Source organism: Somniosus microcephalus, chromosome 18 (genome assembly GCF_052327205.1).
Source record: "Somniosus microcephalus isolate GS21.2 chromosome 18, FLI_Smic_1.0, whole genome shotgun sequence".
NCBI lineage: Eukaryota > Metazoa > Chordata > Chondrichthyes > Squaliformes > Somniosidae > Somniosus > Somniosus microcephalus.
The window spans coordinates 63276155-63300104 of NC_141004.1; the positions used below are offsets into that span (position 1 = coordinate 63276155).

General features: G+C 43.3%; 1 protein-coding gene across 5 annotated transcripts in view; it reads right to left on the reverse strand.

Annotated features, from left to right (window-relative positions):
- trim33 (tripartite motif containing 33) overlaps positions 1-23950 on the reverse strand; it is a 298400-nt gene that overhangs the window by 86628 nt on the left and 187822 nt on the right. For all 5 annotated transcript variants that reach the window (XM_086011578.1, XM_086011579.1, XM_086011576.1 and 2 more), the window contains exon 4: positions 19516-19648. In XM_086011578.1, coding sequence (XP_085867704.1) covers positions 19516-19648 — 133 coding nt within the window. The remainder of the gene's footprint in view (positions 1-19515; positions 19649-23950) is intronic.

The window sequence follows — 23950 nt, forward strand, 5'->3', positions numbered from 1 at the left end:
GTGTTCAGAAAAGATAGGGAAGGAAAAAAGGGAGGTGGGGTGGCACTGCTGATTAAGGAAGACATTGTAGTGTTGGAAAGGGAGGATGTTTTTGAGGGGACAAGGACAGAATCCATTTGGTTAGAGTTGAGGAGCAAAAAGGGTATGATCACACTATTGGGGGTATTCTATAGGTCTCCAAATAGTGAGAGGGAGGTAGAGGAGCAAATCTGCAGGGAAATCGCAGAGATATGCAAGAGCTATAGAGTGGTGATATTGGGGGACTTTAATTACCCAAATATCGATTGGGATAATGCTAGGGTAAAGGGAAAGGAATTTCTGAAATGTGTTCAGGAGAATTTCCTTGACCAATATGTTCTTGGCCCAACTAGGAAGGAGGCATTGCTGGATCTGGTGCTGGGGAATGAGGTGGGCCAGGTCGACCAAATGTCTGTGGGAGAACACGTGGGTATGAGTGATCATCGTATAAGATTTAGGTGATCAATGGAGAGGAGCAAGGAACAATCTAGAGTGGAACTTCTAAACTGGAATAGGGCTAACTTCAATGGGATGCAAAAGGATCTAGCCAGGGCAAAATGGAACCAAAGACTGACAGGAAAAACTGTAATGGAACAATGGGTGATCTTTAAGGAGGAGATGTTCCAAGTACAGGCTAGGTACATTCCAACAAGAGGGAAGGGAACCAAAGCAAGGGCTCCTTGGATGATGAGGGAAGATAGAGATTATATTGAAACAAAAAGAGGGTGTATGATGCATGTCAGGTGAATTCAAGGGAGAACCAGACCACCAATACAATAAGTTGAGAGGGGAAGTGAAGATGAAAATAAGATTGGCAAAGAGAGAATGAGAGAGTAGAATGACAGTTAACATAAAAGGGAACCCAAAAGTCTTCTGCCGGCATGTAAACAGTAAGCGGGTAGTAAGAGGCGGAATAGGGCCTATTACTAACAAAGGTGGTGATATATGCTTAGAGGCGCAGGGCAAGGCTGGAATACTCAATGAGTACTTTGTATCGGTGTTAACTGAGGAAGTGGATGTTGACAAAATATCAGAAGGAGTGGAAAAGGTAAAAGCAATGGATGGGGTGAAAATTGATGGACTGGATGTACTAGAAAGGCTGGGTATGCTTAGAGTGGATAAGTCACCTGGTCCAGATGGCTTGCATCCCAGATTGCTAAGGGAGTTGGGGGAGGAGATAGCGGAAGAGCTTGCCATAATTTTCCAATCTTTCCTGGATGCGGGGGAGGTGCCGGAGGATTGGAAAGTGGCAAATGTGACACCATTGTTCAAGAAAGGGTGCAAGGACAATGCTAGTAACTACAGGCCAATCAGTTTAACATCAGTGGTGGGTTAAGTTTTAGAAACAATAATCAAGGAAAAAAATTAACGTACCACATAGAAGGCTGGTTAACAAAATTGATGCTCATGGAATAGCCGAGTCAGTGGCAGCTTGGATAAGGAATTGGCTTAAGGGCAGAAAACAGTGAGTTGTGGTAAACGGCTGTTTTTCAGACTGGAGGATGGTAGACAGTGGTGTTCCCCAAGGGTCAGTGCTGGGGCCACTGCTTTTTTTGATTATATATATATATGACCTGGATATTGGAATACAGAGTAGAATTTCTAAATGTGCTGATGACACCAAACTTGGGGGTGTGGCAAACAGTGAGGATGATCCAGTCGACTGCAACGGAACATATAAAGGCTAGCAGAATGGGCAGGCAAGTGGCAGGTGGAATTAATACAGAGAAGTGTGAGGTGATGCATTTTGGCAGGAGGAACAGGGTGAAGCAATATATACTTAATGGAACAATTTTAAAGAGTGTGCAGGGGCAGAGGGATCTGGGAGTTAATGTGCATAGGTCCCTGAAGGTGGCGGGACATATTGAGAGAGTGGTTAGCAAAGCATATGGGGCCTTGAGCTTCATAAATAGAGGTATTGAGTACAAAAGTAAAGAAGTTATGCTGAACCTTTACAAAAGCACTGGTTAAGCCATAACTGGAGTATTGCGTCAGTTCTGGTCACCACACTTTAGGAAGGATGTGAAGGCCCTTGAGAGGGTGCAGAGGAGATTTACCAGAATGGTTCTGGGGATGGGGGATCTTAGCTACAAGGACAGGTTGGAGAAGCTGGATTTGTTTTTATTAGAGCAAAGGAGGTTGAGGGGTGATCTGAGAGGTGTACAAGATTATGACGGGTTTGGATAGGCTAGACGGGGAAAGGCTGTTCCCACTAGTTGATGGTACAAGGGCTAGGGGACACAGATTTAAGGTTTTGGGCAAGAGATATAGGGGGGACGTGAGGAAAAACTTTTTTACGCAGCGAGTGGTGAGGACCTGGAACTCGCTGCCGACGGAAGTGGTGGAAGCGGAGACACTCAATGATTTCAAGGGGAGACTGGATAGGCACTTGAGGGAAATAAACTTGCAGGGCTACGGGGACAGAGCGGGGGAATGGGACTGACTCGATTGCTCTGCAGAGAGCTGGCATGGATTTGATGGGCCGAATGGCCTCCTTCTCGTGCCCTTATTGCAGTCCCTGCTGAGGTCAGGAAATTCAGTGTGTCTGGAACCTGTAATTATATACCAACACTGAAACACAAATAAAGTAGGGTGTTCATATATAAAGTGCAATCAAAGGGTACACATTTCCAGTGAAAGAATTTGGAAATATCCATTACTGTGAGTTAGCCAACACAGTTGTGCAAGCTATCTTTGTGTGAACATGATTTATGTTGGAGAAGACTTAAACAGACTGAAGTGAACAGGTGTTTTAATTAGAGAAAAATATACTTGTGTTCCATGGCTAGATTTGTCGAGGTGAAAATAGTTAAAGTTTTCATAAATTTATAAAAATTAAAATTGAAACAGCTTTGCACGGAACAGATAGTTCGACATTTATACAGGGAAATGTAGATAATTTTTTCTCCCTTACCGAGTTCAGCTTTGTCTCGTCTCCAGTATATAAAAATAAGCATTTCACAATTTGAATCTGGAACTTTACTTTTACAATTTATTCTGTAGCTTGCACGCTCTGAATGAACGGTCAATTAAGTAAATAAAGTGTCCCATGCTTCCGTATTATACTGCAAGTGGACAGGATGTACAAATAGCAGGCACTGGCCTACAACCTCAAGTAAAAATTTAGTTGGTAATAGTAAAGTTTAAGAATGCTGTTAAAATTCATTCTCTGGTTGATTTTCAGACAATTTGAAACAGAGGAGTTCAAATCTTATTCTAGCATGAGGGGCGATTGTCTTCATTGGACACAAAGACCCCGATTTTCTGGCAGCCGTCGGGCGGCTTTTCATGCAGCCGGGGGCCGAAAATCGCCTAAAAAGCGGGTCACGGCCACCCCCCCGTCCGACTTTCGGACCGCCGTTTCTCCGCGACCCGCTTCAGTCCCGCCCGCCGCTGGCGGGACTAGCTGTCGGAACACAAATCACCAATTATTACCTTGTTTAAGTAGATTTTGAGGGGCCGTTGCGATTTTGGGGCTTTCCCCACGTGAAACACGCCTGCGGGGAACCCCGCTGATGAGACCTGGCGTGAAAACAGTTGGCTTGTTTGCTGTCAGCTGCAGGTCAATGAGGACTGAAGAGATTTAAACAGGCAGCATTTGCAGGCTGCAGGACCTTGTTGATGAAGGCTTAGGGCAACTTGTTGAAGGCTTAGGCACAGCTGTAGAAAGTTGGAGCCTCACACACTTCTCCAGTGTGAGCTCCTAGGAAACCCCTCTCACCACCCTAACTCAGCACCTCCTCAACGGAGGCATCTGCCAGAAGCATGGGAGGCCTTTGGTACCTTCCCTTCCTGGCATTAGAGGATCTCCAACAGCAGAGGAGGCTGGAGCAACTCCAGCATCAGCATCACCAGCAGGCTGCGGCTCAGTCAGCGCAGGAGATACCCCCCAAACAGGGTGTACAGGCACAGGGTCAGCTACCTCTACATGACTGAGCAACAGTGCCAGAGGCGGCTCCGACTTTCGCAAGAGGTTGTGACTGACATCTGCGCAACGCTGCGACAAGACCTGGAGCCCAGAGCAACAGGTCCACACTACTTGCCAGTGGCCAAAGTCACCACCACACTCAACTTTTATGCCTCAGGCTCCTTCCAGGGATCAGCAGCAGACATCAGCTGCCGCACACACATGCATCACGCAGGTAACGGATGCCCTCTGCCATCGCGCACAATCACATCCATTTCACCAGGGATCGCGCAAGTGTGAGGGCACGAGCGCATGGATTCGCTCAGCTGGCAGACTTTCCAAGGGTGCAGGGCGTCATTGACTGCACACGTGGCCCTTAGGGCATCCCACCGCAATCCAGGAGTTTGTCAACCGCAAGGGCTTCCACTCCCTTAACGTTCAGCTGGTGTGTGACCACAAGGTGGTGATTTTGCATGTTTGTGCCAGGTTCCCTGGCAGCTGCCATGACTCCTTCATACTGCGCCAGTCTACTGTGCCTCCGCTATTCAGTCCGCCAAACGAACTTCAAGGATGGCTACTTGGAGACAAGGGATAGCCCCTGCGCTCTTGGCTAATGACGCCGTTGAGGAGATCAGCCAGTGAAGCTGAGGAGCGCTACAACTCCAGCCACATTACTACCAGATGCATTATCGAGCAAACCATCGGATTGAGCAGATGCGCTTCAGATGACTCGATAGATCAGGTGGAGCCCTACAGTACTCATCAGCCAGGGTCTCCAAAATTGTCGTGGTATGCTGTGTGCTTCACAACATGGCACAGCGTCGTGGCTTGCCGATTCCGCAGGACCAAGAGGCTCCTCACAGAGCCGCCTCGGATGAGGACGATGCGGAGGAGGAGGAGAGAAACGAGCATCCTGCAGAGGCCCACCAACCAGCGGCACCAGTGCGCGAGAACATTGCTGGGCGGAATGCAAGGAACGCACTCATCCTGGGCAGATTTGCGTAGCCTGGTACATCAAACACTGCAGCCTCACTGCTTCTTATCTGACCATGGACAGTGGCCCATGCCTGCACTTTCCAACAACTTTGACCAGCTTGCAGTCATCTGCAAGTTATCCTAAGGCCTCTATGTGACATCCCCATTCGCCAAATGACAGACGCCATAACTGCAGCAGCTGGCACCAGATTTCTTATGTACAGGGAAATGATGGCATTAAAACTATTTACAAGACTGGATGGTAGAATAGTTATGTGAATGTGAGCATAGAGAGAGACGGAATGGGTAAGGGTGCATGGATGTGACTGTGAAGTGGGATGTGGAAGAAGAGATTGCTGAAGCCGAGTGCTGTTGGGGAAAGGCAATGGGGATCAGGTTGAGGGTGATGGAAACTTCGTACTTGCTTTCCCTGTGCGGTGACGGTCATGGAAGCGCTTCCTGCACTGCAGCCAGGTGCGACGGGTGACACCCAGAGAGTTTACCTCTGCTGCCACCTCCATCCAGGCAGCTGTGGACTCTTTGGGAGGCCTCTTCCTCCCTGAGCAAGGGTAGTGGACCTCCCTGTGGGCCCTTACCCCATCCACCAAGGTCTGCAATGACGTCTCGTTGAATTTGGCGGCAGCTCGGCCTCTGCCGCTGGCAGCAGCTGGTGCAGGCTCCTCTGCCATCGTGCAAGAGTGGTTGAGAAGCCTGCAGAGGTGGAGAAGCTTGCTGGACACTTTGAAAGCACCACGAATGATGACATCATACTGTGGGGCTTTCTGACACGAATTGGACAATTAGCAAGGCTGCCCACATGCTGGGAATTAATTGGCCACTTGAGGGAAAATTGCGTGGAGCTGGCGGACATTTTTTTGTGCGTCAGAAACCCCACATTCGGGGAAACCCGACCATTTCCCACACAATCCAAAAATCGGGCCCAAAGAATCTGCCTGATACACACATTGGGAAATCCTGCACTGTCGTCAATGTTCTGACTGTAGTGAATTGCGGGCACACAGGTGAAACTGTAGGAAAAATATCAACTGCAACATACTTACATGAGCAGTTGAGCTTTTCATTAAAAAAATATCACGGTATTAAAAGGCACAAAAGACCGATCTGGCTGAACCACATGAAGCACCATCAAGCTTTGCGCTCCTCTGCTGATCGATTATTCCAGAATCATCCTGGAAAGCGAAGATAAACCTTTTCTCCAGTACCAACAATCTCCTTAAACTATTCTCCTCTGCCCATTTATCCTCACCTCCAACACGTGCGAGAAGCTAATGGACTTTTGTTGCTAAGATTGAGACCATCCGTTCAGTTGTTTCTGTCGCATCCGCCCTTCCCCTTGCCCAAGCCAAACCTCCACAAGGTTCCCCCCCAGCTGAACTCTCCCATCACCCCCATGCTCTCGCCGAGCTCATCTTGTCCATGACGCCCAACTCCTGTTCGCTTCACCCTAGTCTATTAAATTGCTCACCACTCAACTTCCCTTCCTAGCCCCCATGCTAGCTAACATTGCAAAGGCTTCTCGCTCCTCGAATACTATCCCCTTCCCTTTCAAATCAGCCGTCATCAACCCCCTCCTCAACAAAACACACACTTGACCCCGTCTTTGCAAACTAGTACCATCTCCAAATTCACTGTCACCTCCCAAATCTGTGCCCATCTTTCCCACAACTCAGACAAGATTAGTAATTAACAAAATAAACAGTTTAACTTAAAGCCAAGTCATTTATTGGTTTTTTGAACACTGCAGCACAGCTAAGCTGGCACCAGTAAATTAATAAATCACCAGCTACCACTGAATCAATAGATTCAGAGCAGCAGCCATCTGCAAATGAATAACTTATTGCAGCAGCGGACAGTCAGTTCTGGATTAATGGAGCACTAAGCACACCCACAAATCAATACGGAGCACACTATCAATTCAATAAATTAATGGAGCATCGGGCATCAGTGAATAAATAAATTCAGAGTACCAGCCACCAACAAACGCAGCACCACTCACACTAATAAAAGGTTACTGATGTACACTGAAATGCAGCAACAGCTAAGCACTCGCCTGTTAATTAATGGAGGAGCAAGCACCAGTGGGTTTGAGAGCCAGTGGGTCACAGCAAACCCACTTTCCTCACTATCCCTGATGATAGAATTCTGTGCCTCAGGCCCATCAACTTGAGCCTCGCTTAACCGATTGCAAACCCCTCCCCTAACCCACCCTTCATCCACTGCCTACCTTCCCTTTCCTCCTACCTTTCTTTGTGTGACTAAGCCACTAATCAATTATTAGCAAAACAAATCCTTTATAAGCATTTATTAAACTCATTAGCAGATAAAATATTTTCATTTGTTAAGGTATTTAAATAGTTAAGAGCCTCTTTTTAGGGCCAAATATTCAAAGCCTTTAGCTTTTTTACTTTAACAGTCAACAGGTGGATTCTAAATACTCATAGTACTCTGTAAACTGCCAGTAAAGCACAAAAATGTATATGGGGTAATACAGGCAGATGGCAACAGTGGCATAGGTAGGAAACAGCGTCACTGGTGCTTCTGTTTCACTGAATCATTGATTTATTGTGCCGTGTGTCAGCCTTGGCTCAGTAACAGCACTCTCACCCGATAGATGGGAAGATAGTGGGTTCAAGCCCCACTCCGGAGAGTTGAGCACATAATCTAGGCTGGCATTTAGTGGAGTACTGAGGGAGCGCTGTATTGCCAGAAGTACCGTCTCTCGGATGAAATATTAAATCGAGGCCCCCTCAGATAGATGAAAAAAAAATCCCACGGCACTATTTGAATAAGTGCAGAGGCGTTTTCCCAGCATCCTGGCCAATGTTTATCCCTCAACCAACACCTAAAAACAGATAATCTTGTCATTTATTTCACTATCATTTGTAGGACCTTGCTGTGCATAAATTGGCTGCCACATTTCCTACATTACAACAGTGACTACACTTCAAAAGCATTTCATTAGCTGTAAAGTGCTTTTGGACATCCTGGGGTTATGAAAGGCACTATATAAATGTAGTTCTTTTTCTATTCTTTGTTGGCGAGAAAAATCCATTTCATTGAAATTTCTACTTTTATTGTTAAGTTAACAAGATTTCACATGTTTGTGAATCTCATACCAGGTACACTTCATTGACTGAAAAAGAAGTCAATGAGAAAAACACGACATTAAACTGGGCAAACATTTCACACGAGCTATGTTTTATTCAAATATAAAATATGAATTATAATTGTAGATTTGGAACATGCCAAATGTGATCATATGGGTTACAAACAAAATAGTCTTCAAAAGCCACAATCAAAATACATTTCTCAAACACTGAATATTATTCAATAGTTATTATACATAAATAAAATGGGACCGTACTTGGTCACAGTGAGACCTTTGAGATAAAAGTCAAGTTAAAGTATATATAAACAAGTTGCATCTAACTAAAGTCTTCACCTCTAGGATCCTTGGATTCAAACCAAGTTCAGGCACGGAATGATGATTTTCTTAGATCATTTTAATGGCCCTTCAATTGGTTTAGTTTCAATTGACTTTGTAATAAATACCAATTCCCACAGAATCTGGCCTCAAATAGGACAATTTGCTGTAACGCTATTTAGAATTCACAAACATAAATTAAACAACAAATTGCATTGAGTAGTGTGGGAGGGTGCATCTTTAGTTGCAGGAATAATGGTCTAGGACCAGCCATAAATAACCAGGTTCTGCCACAATGTATAAAGTCATTCAATACTACTGTGTTACAATAATTCATTTCGACCACAGGAAGACAAAGGTATTTCTGTAACAGCCTCTATAGGGAGACGTTATGGATTGGAGAAAAGAGATTACTAAGAGTAAATGAGATCCAAGAAACAGAGAATGGTGAATGACTTCAGAATTGAATCAACAAAGGAAGTGTAATGTCAATACAAGGTGAAAAAAACAAGAGAAAGTGTGGCCAGCAACTCAAAAGATCAACTGGGACCAAGCCCAATGATCAGTGGGCATCAGAAGAACAGGGTCTAAGTGCAAAATACAAGGAGGCCAGCAGTGGAGAAAGACATTTCAATGGAGGCAACCGAGGTATCAAGTTCTGAAGAACTTAGACCAACCTTATTAAGCAACAAGATCACAAGAGGCAACAGCAGGGAGTTTTTTTTAGCAACTGTGCCAGTAGGACAAGGAGACCAAAGGCTGGATTTTCATTGAGGCGGGACTACAACTTTCGGGGTTGTAGTCCCGCCTCCATCAAGTTGTAGCCAACCTACGCAATTTTGACCTAATTGACCTTGTTGAGCCCGCCCAGCGGGCTCAGCAGGCCAATTAAGGACCGCCCGGCAACAGATGATGTCACAGATTGATATTTCATCTGTCAAGACCTTTTGACAGATGAAATATCAGCATTTGACAGCTGTTTGAAGCTGTCAAACACTGACAATCTGTACTCCAGGTTAATTCCTTCCTCTCAGGCTGATTTAGAGATCTCCCCGGAACAGAAAGCTGAATGCTGCAACTTTTGACAGCTCGCGGCCATTCTGCTTTCTGTGCTGGTGAGATGAGGGACTCCAGAGACCTGAAGGAAGGAAGGCTGTAAAGGCAAGTAAAACTTCTTTAAACACTTTACACACACCAAACACACTTACCTCTGCACTCATGCACCCATCACTCACCGGAGCACCGGACATCTCGACCCCTCCAAGCCCTTCATCCCGACGGTCCGCCTCCTCTAACCTGGCGTGGTTTGGAGCCGTCGGGAATCTCACATTTCACCAATGAAAATAGGGATTAGGCTAAAAACTGCCCGTTAACTGGCAGTTAATTGGCACTAATCCCCTTCCTGCCTCGGGGAGGTGGGTCCCAGTGCAGGTCGGGTAACCGCCTCCTTTGAAACTGGCATGGAGGCGGGATGGTTCGTGCCCCCCGATTTCGGGATTTTAACCCCCCACATGCCTCCAATCCCGCCTCCACGGCCCAATGAAAATCCTGCCCCAAGCCTCTAATGGAAGTTGGAAGGCAAATTAATATTCTATATACTTCAGTGAACACTTTAAGAATCATTAGTTTTTTAGGGGGTCAGTAAGCTCTAGAACAAGTAACCAACATAAATTCAGTGTTTTGTAAGGAGAAATGCCAAGTATTGAAAGCATCACATTTTATCTAGCAAACACACTGGAAAACTGGCTAGGATAAGGCAAAACACTCTAGGAAGCTTAGACTAATTAAACTGACACTTATGACAGACAATTAAAGATATCAGGGCAACCGGCAAATTAATGAAAGTGACCATCAGATTACATTCCCTATATTAAATGTACTCTTCGCCAATCACTCTCCTTTAACATAGAATTAATGCATTGCAAATCACATTCAATGTAACTCCAGAAGGGTTATCAGTTTCTCATCTTTAAATTTATCACAATGAGTATAGCGGCAAACCAAAGGGCAACTGAAATAGATCCACATCCCAAAATATTTATGCAAAGCAGGTATGGCGAGAACCAGGTTAAGTTCACAAAGCAGCACAACCAGAAGGTAGTCAAGTTCCACAAGCTAATGGGCCAGCAGAATCAAATGACTGATAGTTGAGGGCCAATGCCAAGAAAAGGATGGGGTATATTCAACATACGCATTCTAGTGAAAAGGACAGTGGACCAAAAGCAACTGATGTTGGCACTCATAGAATGTAACAGCACAGAAGGAGGCTATTCAGAACAGTCATGCCTATGCCGGCTCTTTGAATGAGCTATCCAACTAGTCCCATTACCCTACCCTTTCCCCACAGCCCTGCAAATCTTTCCCATTCAAGTATTTATCCAATTCCCTTTTGAAAGTTATTATTGAATCTGCTTCCACCGCCCTCAGGCAGTGCATTCCAGATCATCATAACTCGCTGCATAAAAATCTCATCTCACCTCTTTTTTGCCAATTACCTTAAACCTGTGCCCTCTGGTTACTGACCCTTCTGCCACTGGAAACAGTTTCTCCTTACTTACTCTATCAAAACCATTCGTGATTTTGAACATCTCTTAAATCACACAATAACCTTCTCTGCTCTAAAGGAGAACCCCAGCTTCTCTAGTCTCCCCACGTAACTGAAGTCCCGCATCAATTCCAGTAAATCTCCTCTGTACCCTCTCTAAGGACTGGACGTCCTGGCTGAAGTGTGGTGCCCGGAATTGGACAATACTCCAGTTGGAGCCTAATCAACAATTTATACAAGGTTGATTTTGTACTCTCTGCCTCTGTTTATAAAGCAACGACAGGTTGAGCAGAGCGTTTTGCAGTCGGAAAGGGACTGGGTGAGCGCGATTTAAAGGCGACCGCTTCCTGCCTTTTTTTGTTGGTGACAGTTTTGCACCATGCATTCTGAGAGAGAGAGAGAGAGAGAGAGAGAGAGAGAGAGAGAGAGAGGGGGGGAGAGAGAGACAGACTTCTGGAGAGATTCAATGCTGTGTGAAGGAGTTTTTGAGTACTGAGCAGCACTATGCAGGTTCATTTCGATTTGCCCTTCCTTGCTTCGCCAGCACTCTGAGGTAGCGCCTCACTCCTCGGCCTTTGTGCCTTAAGACAGGTGTGTAGCGCTCCAATCACCTCTAGGGGCGATAAAAGCCAAGTTTGCCGTCGGAGGCGATAATTAGCGCCAGGCGCTAAACTTTGCGCACGGCCGATAATGGCGCCCCAAACGGGGCGATACTGAATTTTTCCCCCTATATCTTTAATCATCCACTTTGAGCGCTGCCAACCTTTTAAGTAACTATTTTTATCTTAGCCAATTTCTCTACTACCTCCTCCTTTACTGTGACATTGGGGCCATCCTCTTCTTTAGTGAAGACAGATGCAAAAGTACCTCAGCCATGCCCTCTGCCACCACAGGATTATCTCCTTTTGGTCCCTAATCGGCCCTACCCTTCTTTTGACTATCCTTTTACTATTTATGTTTATTAAAGACTTTTGGTTTCCCTTTTATTTGACCTGCTAATCTATTCTCTATATCTTTAATCATCCAGGGAGCTCTAGCTTTGGATGCCCTTCCTTTCCCCCTCATGGGAATGTGTCTACTCTGTACATGAACCATCTCCTCTGTGCAGGCCTAACATTGCTCATTTACTGTTTTATCTACCAATCTTTGATTCCAATCCACTTGGGTCAGATCCTCTTTCAACTCACTGAAATTAGCCCTCCTCCAGTTGAGTATTTTCACATTTGATTGTTCCTTGTCCTTTTCCAAAGCTATTCTAAACCTAATGATATTGTGATCACTGCTTCCATTATTGTTCCTTAATTCTATCCAAATATATTCTGTCTTTGAAGCTTCAATTGCATCATCCCTTTCCAGTGCTGTAACAGTATCTTTGATCAATATTACCACCCACCCCCTTTTTTTTTTCCTTCCCTATTGTTCCACAATACCCTGTAGCCAGGAATATTAAGTTCCCAATCCTCACCTTGTTTGAGCAGGTCTCTGTTATTACCACTATGTCATAATCCCATATGGCAATTCTTGCCTGAAGCTCACCAACCTTATTTACCACGCTCTGCACATTTATATCACATGCACTCCAAACTGAGTCATAGAAGCACAGGAGGCCATTCGGCCCATCGGGTCTGTGCCGGCTCTCTGTAGAGCAATCCAGTCAGTCCTATTCCCCCGCTCTATCACTGCAAGTTTATTTCCCTCAGGTGCCTATCCAGTCTCCCCTTGAAAACATTGAGGGCTGAAAATTCAGTAGGGTTAGCGCCCCATTTGAGGCGCTAGAGGGCCTAGCGCCGGAGTTATGGCCGGTTTGTAAATTCAGTGGGGCCCTGCCATCGGCGTTAGACCGGTTGCGCTGCGCCAGCACCGATGACGTCATCGGTGTGCGCAGCGTCCCGGTTGCCGTGGTGACGGGCCCCAACGCCGAAATTGAGTTGCGGCCGCCTCGCCCGTGGCAGCCGCAACTAACGATGTTTCAGCAGAGTCCTACGCGAGTTAGCGCCGGCGCATTAAGGTCGCGCGGCGGCCGGCCGCTTTCCCGCCGGCCGCCTACCCGCACCCCCCTCCCCGGACTCCTCCACCCCCCCCCCCCCCCGCGGAACAGATGCGTCTGGCCTGCGAGCCCGGCACTTCTCCGAGGTGCCGGGCTCATTTCTTTCAAGATTTCAACGGCCAGCGGGCGGGTGCAGGCAGCTCCTCCTTAACTGAAGGAGGAGGCCTGCACTTCCCCAGCCTGCCGCACCGCATCGGGTGCCGCAGCGCCGGAATTGCGCCGCAATGCGGCAGTCAGCGCCCATTTCGAGGCGCTGACACCCTCCTGTAGCGCCGGCAGCTGTTTGGGCGCGGCGCTACTGAATTTTTGGCGCGCGCAGGGGGACTTAGCGCCGGCGCTAAATTTTCGGCGCTAAAGCCCTGGCGCGGCGCCAACTGAATTTCTAGGCGGGAGTGTTTCCGTTTCCACCACTTCAGTCGGCAGCAAATTCCAGGTCCTCACCACTCGCTGTGTAAAAAAGTTTTTCTTCACGTCCCCCCTATATCTCTTGCCCAAAACATTAAATCTGTGTCCCTTAGTCCTTGTACCATCAACTAGTGGGAACAGCCTTTCCCCGTCTAGCCTATCCAAACCCGTCATAATCTTGTACACCTCTATCAGATCACCGCTCAACCCCCTTTGTTCTAATGAAAACAAATACAGCTTCTCCAACCTGTCCTTGTAGCTAAGATCCCCCATCCCCGGAACCATTCTGGTAAATCTCCTCTGCACCCTCTCAAGGGAGTTCACATCCTTTCTAAAGTGTGGTGACCAGAACTGGACTCAACTCCAGTTGTCCTAGTCTGCCTTGCATTTCCCTCCTGGCTGATCCCTATTTTTGAACTACTCTAGATTGAGCATTGTTCAATCCAAATCTCAAAATAAAGGATGATCAGATAGGTACAATTCATACCAGAGTCACAACCCGAGTATAATATAAGGGAGTATAGACACATTTATCTCGATTACTCATTTTCAAGTTGGAGATGAAGAAAAACATTTATATTTTGTTATTCAGCAATCACAATAGGCAATGCATGCTACATATTTTGCAGAACTACATTCAGTGCAAAAAAAAATTTAGCAAAATAATTGGCTCATGTTTCCAATGCAGACATCTGGTCAGTTCTGATGAAGGATCTACATCCAAAGCAGTAATGAGTTTCCTTTTCAGAAGCTGTCAATGTGTTGTACTTATTACTTTTTTTTTTTTAAGTCTTAACTTTTTAAACACAACTTTTATCTTTCTTAGAGCTGGCTATCTCATCTGATGTCATTAAAATGTAACCGGCAACTTGGCACTTCTGAGTACAGATGCACAGAGGTCTGCTTTCCCTAGAGTCGGCTAAGGCGGGTAGTATAATGATTCAAGCTTACTCCCAATACTTCTTACTCATACACTCTGCAAAAGACCACTTTCATAAGTAAGCTTGCATTCCTTCAATCTGAAACTTAACTTTGTGTTTACCTATTACATACATAAGCTGCAGCACAGAAACCGGTCATTTGGCAAAACCGGTCTAATGCTCCAAACGAGCCTCCTCCCAACACTCATCATCTAACCCCATCAGTACAGGAAACTTTCAATTTACCGGCACCTAAATAACCGGAAATCTCGGTTAACTGGCAAAATTCAAGAGTAGGTTCAGGTAAGTTTTATTACTTGCCTTCCTCCATCTGTTGCTGTGCAAGGGTGTGGCTGCAGCTGTTGCTAAGCAACAGAGATGCTTGGAACTTGTTTGTTCCAACAGGGTTTGTTCCGTATCTTTTACTATAGCTTTTGGTTATCCGGAATTTTTGACGAACCGGCACCACGTCCGTGCCGGATAAAAAAAAGTTTCCTGTATATCCTTCTATTCCTTTCTCCCTCGTGTGTTTATCTAGCTTCCCCTTGTTTAGTAGGAGATGTAGCCTTTGACAGGACAACAATCTTCCTTATTACAAGCTTGTTACTAGATAATATGCAGGATTTCACTACTTATTTCAGTCCAGAATACAGTTATCAGCCATTTCAGACACTTTTCATAAGCTAAACGTGTTTATTCATGAAGAGAACTGCTTATAGTAGCCAGCTTTATAGGCAAGAAGATATAGTAGAAGTCTTGAAACATTTCACAGGGGTTAATGAAACAAAAGTCAAAAACCCTCTGAATTCTTGAAATGAAGTACTTAAATAAGCAATCTCCTGCCTCAGCGAAATGTAGTCTTTGTATGAAATATGCAAGCACAAGCTTAGGGGGCTTAATCTACCCCATGCTCTATAGGAGGACAAACTGAACAGCTAACAGACGAAATGTGCTTTTCTAAAAATCATAATTCCTGCAAAGAGCAGGGACCTGCTTTGAAGGCCTATTTTTCAGCTAAACATGATGGGCTGAACAATACCAACAATTTTACAACCTATAGAAACACAGGCATGAAGATGGCTGTATGGGGTATTGATGAGAACTTCAAATATGCATTGTTTGGGTTTGTGTAATTTAACCCAATTACAACCCACAAAGAGTGGTTGTCACATTACATTCACATCAGATTCAACTGTAACTTCTCTTTTTTTTTGATCAGAAGCAGGCAGCGTTCTTCTCACAATCTCTCGATGGGATTATAGGGTGTAATCGAGACATTAGCATGTCAAAATACTTTGCGACAGTAAACCAGAGCAAACACACTGATCTTTGCTGAAGGTGAACCCTCTATTGAGTAGGTTATTCAAAACTCATTTTCATCTGTGTTGATAGACTGCTTGTCTAACACCCAGTTTTGGATGAGGTGAAATTTGCTCCAATTAAATACTTGAGATATAATTGCCTCAGTCTGTGCGTGGATGACTTAATTCACTTGGGAAAAAAGCCTGAAGTGAAAAGTCCATTCGCTGTGCACTTCTGCCAAGGTAGTAGGTGCCAAAGAGTAAAGTTAAAACAGCCAATAGTAGCAGGACCTCAACAACAATCTTGACTGAGCAATATGGTAAATTTCTTCAATTTCTAAGCAATGACTTGGAGGATACGCATTGAAAACAAGTGGTTTATCAATATTCAATTCAATCTGACTGGTACTTCAAAGAGCACGGCATAACCTTTTAAATTATGACTACTTTCACCCCGACAGCACAATGTTGCAGTGCAGTACCATACATTTATGAACAAGCTGGCATTTTTCAGGAGTGAGATTGCTTAAAAAAAGCTCCAAACTCCAACAACTGTGATTTGTCTTTTGTGGTAAACTATTCAAAAGATCTGTACTAAATTAACAAAATTACAATCAAGTGCCATCCAGGATAAAGAATGAATACAACCTTCAGTACAACTCAATTGATGCCTCTGCAAAAATATAAGACAGAGGACAAATCACAAACACGATATATAAACTTTAAAAATATATATTTTGCGATTATCGTCGCTGCTTGACACCACTCCATCCTTTGTCAATTCATGGCTCTTTCAAGCTTACCACTGATGTTTTGGACAAAATCACACTGTCTTTTCAACTGGAAAATATCACAACATAAGATCAAAACACATTTTAATACTCTGCAGGTGGCACAAAATGCACAAAACTTGGCAGTCAAACACCAGATCCTGGCGAACAGGATAGCTTTGTGCCCGAGCCTGAGCAGGTACTGGCTTTAGGTGATCATTTAAATAATTTGCACAGCAGCAATTTCACTAATTACATCACACAGATTAGACTCTACCAATTCAGTATGGGCACTTTTATGTTTAAGATATATTATGCAATGGAATTCAGTATTTTCATTACATTTTGTTCATATTGTACTTGACCCAAGTACTAAATACACTTCATACAAATTGGAAAAGCTCAATTTCCCAGCACCAATCACGCTTAACTGGATGAAAATTAAGCTCTCAAATTCTCACTGGCTTTGTCAGTTAGAACCACTCTAGAAAATACTCATTAAATAAATCTCAAAGCTTAAATCAATAAACTTCAACAATTCATTCCCAATTCAATTATTTCACTATCTAATATGGTTTATAAAATAAGAAAATGTTCTAACTGCAATACAACAACTTCTTCAAATTTTGTGTCCCATTAGAAAAAGCATTACAAAATCTCAATTCAACAATGGCCATAAACATAGAATGTCTTGAAAGCCAACAGTGCTTCATCATGACGCTTGGGTAAAATTAGTATCTGGTTCGAATTTCCACTCCAGCATAAAGAGCCAATTAAATGAAAAGTGCAAGTTATGCACTGAAAGATAATTAGATTCCTTGCAGCTTTCTCTATTCATTGAGACAGTATATACAATTGAGGAGATATGCAAAGAGGCATTTTTGATTAATCGAAGCATTTTCTTTCCGATCTATTTCTCATCCCCTCCCCTTGCTCGCCCCCAAATGCCATGTCTTGTTCCTCTTATATGGGGCTCTATTTGGTTGCCTAGAAATCAGCTACAGGAAACTTTGGTTTATCTAGAGGTTAACTGTCCGGAATGCTCGAGCCACCGGCAAAAATCAGGAGCCGTTTCGTTAGTTTTTTTTTCTTTTCGTTGCTTTTTTTCTCAACAGTCAAGCTCTGCAAGGTCTCGCTGAAGCTGTTGCTAAGCTTCAGAGACGCTTGCAAGGTACAGCCGACTGTTTAGAAGCTGTTGCTAAGCAACAGGGTTTGTTGCCAGATACGGAGCTCAAAATCTCCGTATGTTTCAACATTAGCGCTGGTTTGTCCGGCAGTTTTGATGGGACGGCAACAGCTCGGTCCCGTCGGTGCCGGATAGCACAAAGTTTCCTGTATGTTGAAACTCCTATGAACTGAAATGTATAATTGAACTATTTTACTGTGTGCTATTTGTTTAGCTCCTTTTTGTTGAAATTGGATTTCAATCCAAATCCCAGGTGAAAAAGGAGCATTAACTTACTCTGCCAATTCCCATCCATGTTCAATACCTGCAACTCTTCTCATTCCTCCCATTTTCATCTTTGTAGATATTTCTGTACTTTCACAACTATTTAATCTTACTTCTGAACTTTAAATTTTAATATTTGCCCTTTTATTGTTTTCTATATTCACTCAATTCTGCTTGCCACTGCCAATTTCATTTGTACTTCCCACATTATATAAAAGGACTATTTGTGCTGTAATTTACCGTACAGCAAATGTAAATTTATAGTCAATGATGAGAAATATCTGAAGCGGCACCAGTCCCTTACAGGCAAATATAAACACTGCTGCTGAAGTACAAATCGGCATCTTTCCTTGCTGTTAGTTGGTTAAGTACCTCAGTCCACCCGTGCAGGCCAACATGTCCTTCCAATCACGAGTCTCTACAGACCATCCCAACCACTGGACAGATCTTGGCAGCCAGGAATTAAACTTATCAAACCGTCTGCTTCTCTGGTGCTATGGAATCTACCACACAATAAATTCCATAGCACTGACTGCTTTGTGCTACATTTTAGTATTTCAAGCATTTCTGTCACACAGGTACAACATAAGCCTTAATTCAGGCTTACTACCAGTACCACAAAAGATTTCTGAAGTAGCTGTCCTGTCACCTCATACCGTCCCTATTGATATGAATGAGCTAGGCTGCTTCGGAATATATGTGGGAAAAACGGTGAACAATTTTGAAAGAGTGTCCATGGAAGAGAAGAGTTCTCAATTGACATAGGAGAAAACCGACTGTTCCATTCAGATAGAAGCAACATGCCAAAAAAGGCACCTCCGCCCCCCCCCCAAATCAGGAGTCTCAAATCCATGCTCGAATTACAAAACGGGGGGGGGGGGGGGGGGGAAAAAGAGGAGGGGGCTATAATCCCATGGAATTCTAAGTTCAATCACAGACTGATTAAGGTTGCTCAGTCACATGATAAAACTAAACTTATTCCATAGCAGTCTTTTTGATATTGCAGCAATAGCTTCTGTGCTTTGAGTAAATGTCAACACATTTATGCACAGGAACAACATTGCCTCAAATACTGAAAACTGAAATTTCTTATAAATAGCTATCATTTTCAATTCAGCAGTATGCACCTCTTTCTCATTAGGAATTCAGAGAGCAATGGGAAAAAAATGCACAAAGCTCCGGGAAAGTCAACTCAACATTTTTATTTTTCCAGAATACATCCAACCCATGAACATCACAAATTGACAATGTCTCCACCGTGTCGTGCATCAGCCAGTGGGATTCCAGCTCATCCAGAGAAATACAGGTCACTTCTGCACAAAATGCTTTAGATGTGACTGGTAGGATCATAGAATTAACATCGAAATAGTAGAAACAAGTTTCCTTGCAATACAAGGTTCAACACCAGCTGCAGTTGTGTACTACCAGCTCAAACATACACACTGAGAATCCCTCATTTTTATTCTAACAGTAGTGATTTAATAAATGTAGATGGTAGAAATCAATTCCTCATTCTTCCTATAGCTGAAATCTCAGACCAAATAAAAACTGTTCATCACTAACCATGCCTCTAACAACCAATGGGAAAAGTCAAATGCTACAGTATTGGTTATTACTGGTGCATCCAAATAAGATCTGGACAATATCATTAAGCATATATAAAAACTTGTTACAATTCATGAAATCCACAGAAACACTTTTTTTTTTAGGGTAAAACTAAAGTTGGGCCTACCTGTGTTCCTTGTGTTCCAATAGCTGGCAGTCCCGACATGTCAGTTTATCACATGTCTCACAAAAGAGTTTCAGCTGCTCTTGTTTATGGACAGGACAAAACACAGGCCGTTGGCTGGATGCTCCCACTGCCTCTATAATTCAAGAGAGACTTTATTTAGAAATGATGAGCAATTTTTAAACTAGTGAATGCAGACCCTTAAAGTAGCGAAGGCCATTTGTATGCAAACCCAGGTTGAATTTGTTCACATTGGTGTAAGTCTAGTTGCATGCAACTTTTGTCTGCACTGCCTGACTTTAATAAAATATATAGCCATCAGCATGGAAAGCAAAGAGAATTTCAATCACATGGTCAGCAGCTAGTTAAACAGTTATGAGCCTTTATTTCAAGATCCAAAGTACCAGTTATCACATGTTCATGTACAGATAACACTGGCTGTAGGTTGTAAAAGTGCCTGGTCGCCAATAGTTCATTGCATCAAGTTTCTGTTTTTCGCCCTTTCCCTTCCTCCCAATCATGGCAATTACCTTTACTTTCTTGGACATTGAAACATTGAAGGGCTGGGAGAAGTCAGCATGTTCAGCAATGACCAATCTATCTCAACGTGTTAGCTAAGCTTTTATGCAATGGAAGATCCCATTTAGCAACTTCCTACCTAATTACAAGTCTGGTGCTTATTTCAAACTTCTGAATGAAAGACCACTATAGAGAGCATAATTTTACTTTGTCAATAAATCTATAAGCCAAAAGCAAAATACTGCGGATGCTGGAAATCAAATAAAAACAGAAAATGTTGGAAATACTCAGCAGGTCAGACAGCATCTGTGGAGAGAAACCAAGTTAACGTTTCAGGTCGATGACCTTTCAACAGTTCTGAATCAAGTGGTGAATCTTTTGAAAGAACATAATTAAAATCTCAATAGTATTTTAAATTCAACCTCATTTCTCTAATCTCACTGATAAATAGACATCAGGGTTTTTTTTGGGGGTAGGGGGCGACATCATTTTATTAGTTGCAGTCATTAAAAATGTTCATCAGTGTGCCTTCTGGAATAGAAGAGATACACACCTGGGGGAACATGCAGGCTTACATTACCCAGTTAGCACAATAAGGGGTTTCACTGTTATGATTTCTGGGCCATGCGACCGTATGACTAGATAGCAGTAAAGTTAAACTCTTGATTGTAGGAAACATGAGATCCACTCATGGGTTCATGATTATCAGACACTCCCAAGAGAATATAGAGTGCAGACCAAAAATTTGTAACATTGGGAAACTCTAACTCAGAGAAATTTAGAAATCTAAAAAGGTCAAGGCAATAGAGCAATGTAGCGATTTGGGTAAAAATAAGCAGAGTGTGACAGGAAGGGACAGAGAGTTTAATGTTAGCAGTGCAGCAGAGAATACGGGTAAAGCAGGGAATAATGGTAAAAAAAATTAAATTAAATGCTCTTTATCTGAATGTACGAAGCATTCGTAACAAGATAGACGAACTAGTGGCACAAATAGAGATAAATGGGTTTGATTTAATAGCCATTACAGAGACATGACTGCAAGTTGGCCATGGTTGGGAACTAAATGTTCCAGGGTACTTGATGTGTCAAAAAGATAGGCAGAATGGAAAAGGAGGGAGAGTAGCCCTACTAAAGGAGGACATAAGGACAGTAGCGAGAAAGGATCTCGGCTCTGAAGATCAGGAAGTAGAATCAGTATGGGTGGAGATAAGGAATAACAAGGGACAGAAAACACTGGTAGGAGTAGTATATAGGACCCTAACAGTAACTATACCGTTGGACAGAATATTAATCAAGAAATAGTAGGAGCTTGCAACAACAGTAATGCAATAATCTTGGGGGACTTTAATCTTCATATAGACTGGACAAATCAAATTGGCAAAGGTAGTCTGGAGGACGAGTTCATGGAATGCATTCGGGACAGTTTCCTAGAATAATGTGTCATGGAACCAACCAGGGAACAGGCTATTTTAGATCTTGTATTGTGTAATGAGACAGGGTTAATTAGCAATCTCATAATAAAGGATCCTCTGGGACAGAGTAATCATAATATGATAGAATTTTACATTAATTTTGAGAGAGACTTGCCTAAGTTCGAAACTAGAATCTTAAACTTAAATAAAGCCATTACATATATGAGGGGCGAGTTGGCTACGGTAGATTGGAAAAATAGATTAAAAGGTATGGTGGTAGATAAGCAGCGGCTAGCATTTAAAGAAATATTTCATAATTCTCAACAAAAATACATTCCATTGAGAAACAAAAACTCCACAGGAAAAGTGATTCAACCGTGGCTAATTAAAGAAGTTAAGGATTAGATTGAAAGAAGCAGCTTATAATGTTGCAAAGAATAGTAAGCCTGAGGATGGGGAGAGTTTCAGAAACTAGCAAAGGTTAACCAAAAAATTGATTGAAAGGTTAAAAATAGAATGAGAGAAAACTAGCAAGAAATATAAAAGCAGATTGTAAGAGCTTCTACAAGTACGTAAAAGGAAAAGTGTAGCAAAAGTAAACGTTGATCCCTTAGAGGCTGAGACAGGAGAAATTAATATGGGGAATAAGGAAATGGCAGAAACATTAAACAAATATTTTCTATCTGTCTTCACAGTAGAAGACACAAAAAGCATACCAAAAATGGTGGGGAACCAAGGGTCTAATGAGGGTGAGGAACTTAATGTAATTACTATAAGTGGAGAAAAAGTACTAGAGAAACTAATGGGACTAAAAAGCTGACAAATCCCCTTGACCTGACGGCCTACATCCTAGGGTTCTAAAAGAGGTGGCTAAAGAGATAGTGGATGCATTGGTTTTGATCTTCCAAAATTCCCTAGGTTCTGGAGAGGTCCCAGCGGATTAGAAGGTCGCAAATGTAACACTGCTATTCAAGACAGGAGGGAGAGAAAAAACAGGGAACTACAGGCCAGTTAGCCTGACATCAGTCGTCGGGGAAAATGCTAGAATCCATTGTTAAGGAAGTGGTATCAAGTCACTTAGAAAATCATAACATGATTAGGCAGAGTCAACATGGTTTTATGAAAGGGAAATCGTGTTTGACAAATTTATAGTTTTTTGAGGATGTAACTAGCAGGGTAGGTAATGGGGAACCAGTGGATGAAGTAGATTCGGATTTCCAAAATTCATTCGATAAGGTGCCACATAAAAGGTTATTACACAAGATTAGGGCTCATGGGGTTGGGGGTAATATAGTAGTATGGATAGAGGATTGGTTAACAGACAGAAGAGAGTAGGGATAAACGGATTTTTTCAGGTTGGCAGGCTGTAACTAGTGGGGTTCCGCAAGGATCAGCATTGGGGCCTCAGCTATTTACAATCTATCTATATTAATGACCTAGATGAAGGGACCGAGTGTAATGTATCGAAGTTTGCTGATGATGCAAAGCTAGATGGGACAGTAAGCTGTGAGGAGAACACAAAGAACCTGCAATGGGATATAGATAGACTAAGTGAGTGGGCAGTAAGGTGGCAGATGGAGTATAATGTAGGGAAATGTGAGGTTATTCACTTCGGTAGGAAGAATAGAAAAAACAGAATATTTTTTAAATGGTGAGAAACGTTCAAATCTTCCTCGTGCAAGAAACACAAAGCTAGCATGCAGTTACAGCAAGCAATAAGGAAGGCAAATGGCATGTTGGCCTTTATTGCAAGGGGGTTGGAGTATAAGAGTAAGGAAGTCTTGCTCCAATTGTACAGGGCCTTGGTGAGACCACACCTGGAGTACTGGGCACAGTTTTGGTCTCCTTATCAAAGGAAGAATATACTTGCCTTGGGGGCGGTGCAACAAAGGTTCACTAGATTGATTCCTGGGATGAGAGGAGAGATTGTGTAGAATGGGCCTATACACTCTGGAGTTTAGAAGAATGAGAGGTGATCTTATTGAAACATACAAGATTCTGAAGGGGATTGACAGGGTAGATGCCGAGAGGTTGTTTCCCCTGGCTGGAGTGTCTAGAATTAGGGGGCATAGTCTCAGGATAAGGGGTAAGCCATTTAAGACTGAGATGAGGAGGAATTTCTTCACTCAGAGTTGTGAATCTTCGGGCTTCTCTGCCCCAGAGGGCTGTGAATGCCGAGTCTGTGTGTATATTCAAGGCTGAGAGAGATAAGATTTTTGGACTCTAGGGGAATTCAAGGGATACGGAGATCGGGCAGGAAAGTGGAGTTGAGGTTGATGATCAGCCATGATCTTATTAAATGGTGGAGCAGGCTCGAGGGGCCGTATGGCCTACTCCTGCTCTTACTACTTATATTCTTAAAACAATAAAAGACAGTGCAGAAGAGACATGATCTGCTTTACAGAAAGTGTCATCAAGCTACTAACAAGAAAAACCTGTTAGAAAAGGCATAATCTACAACAGCTGTGGAGCCACCTTGCGCGCATTTTATCTTAAAAAATAAAACA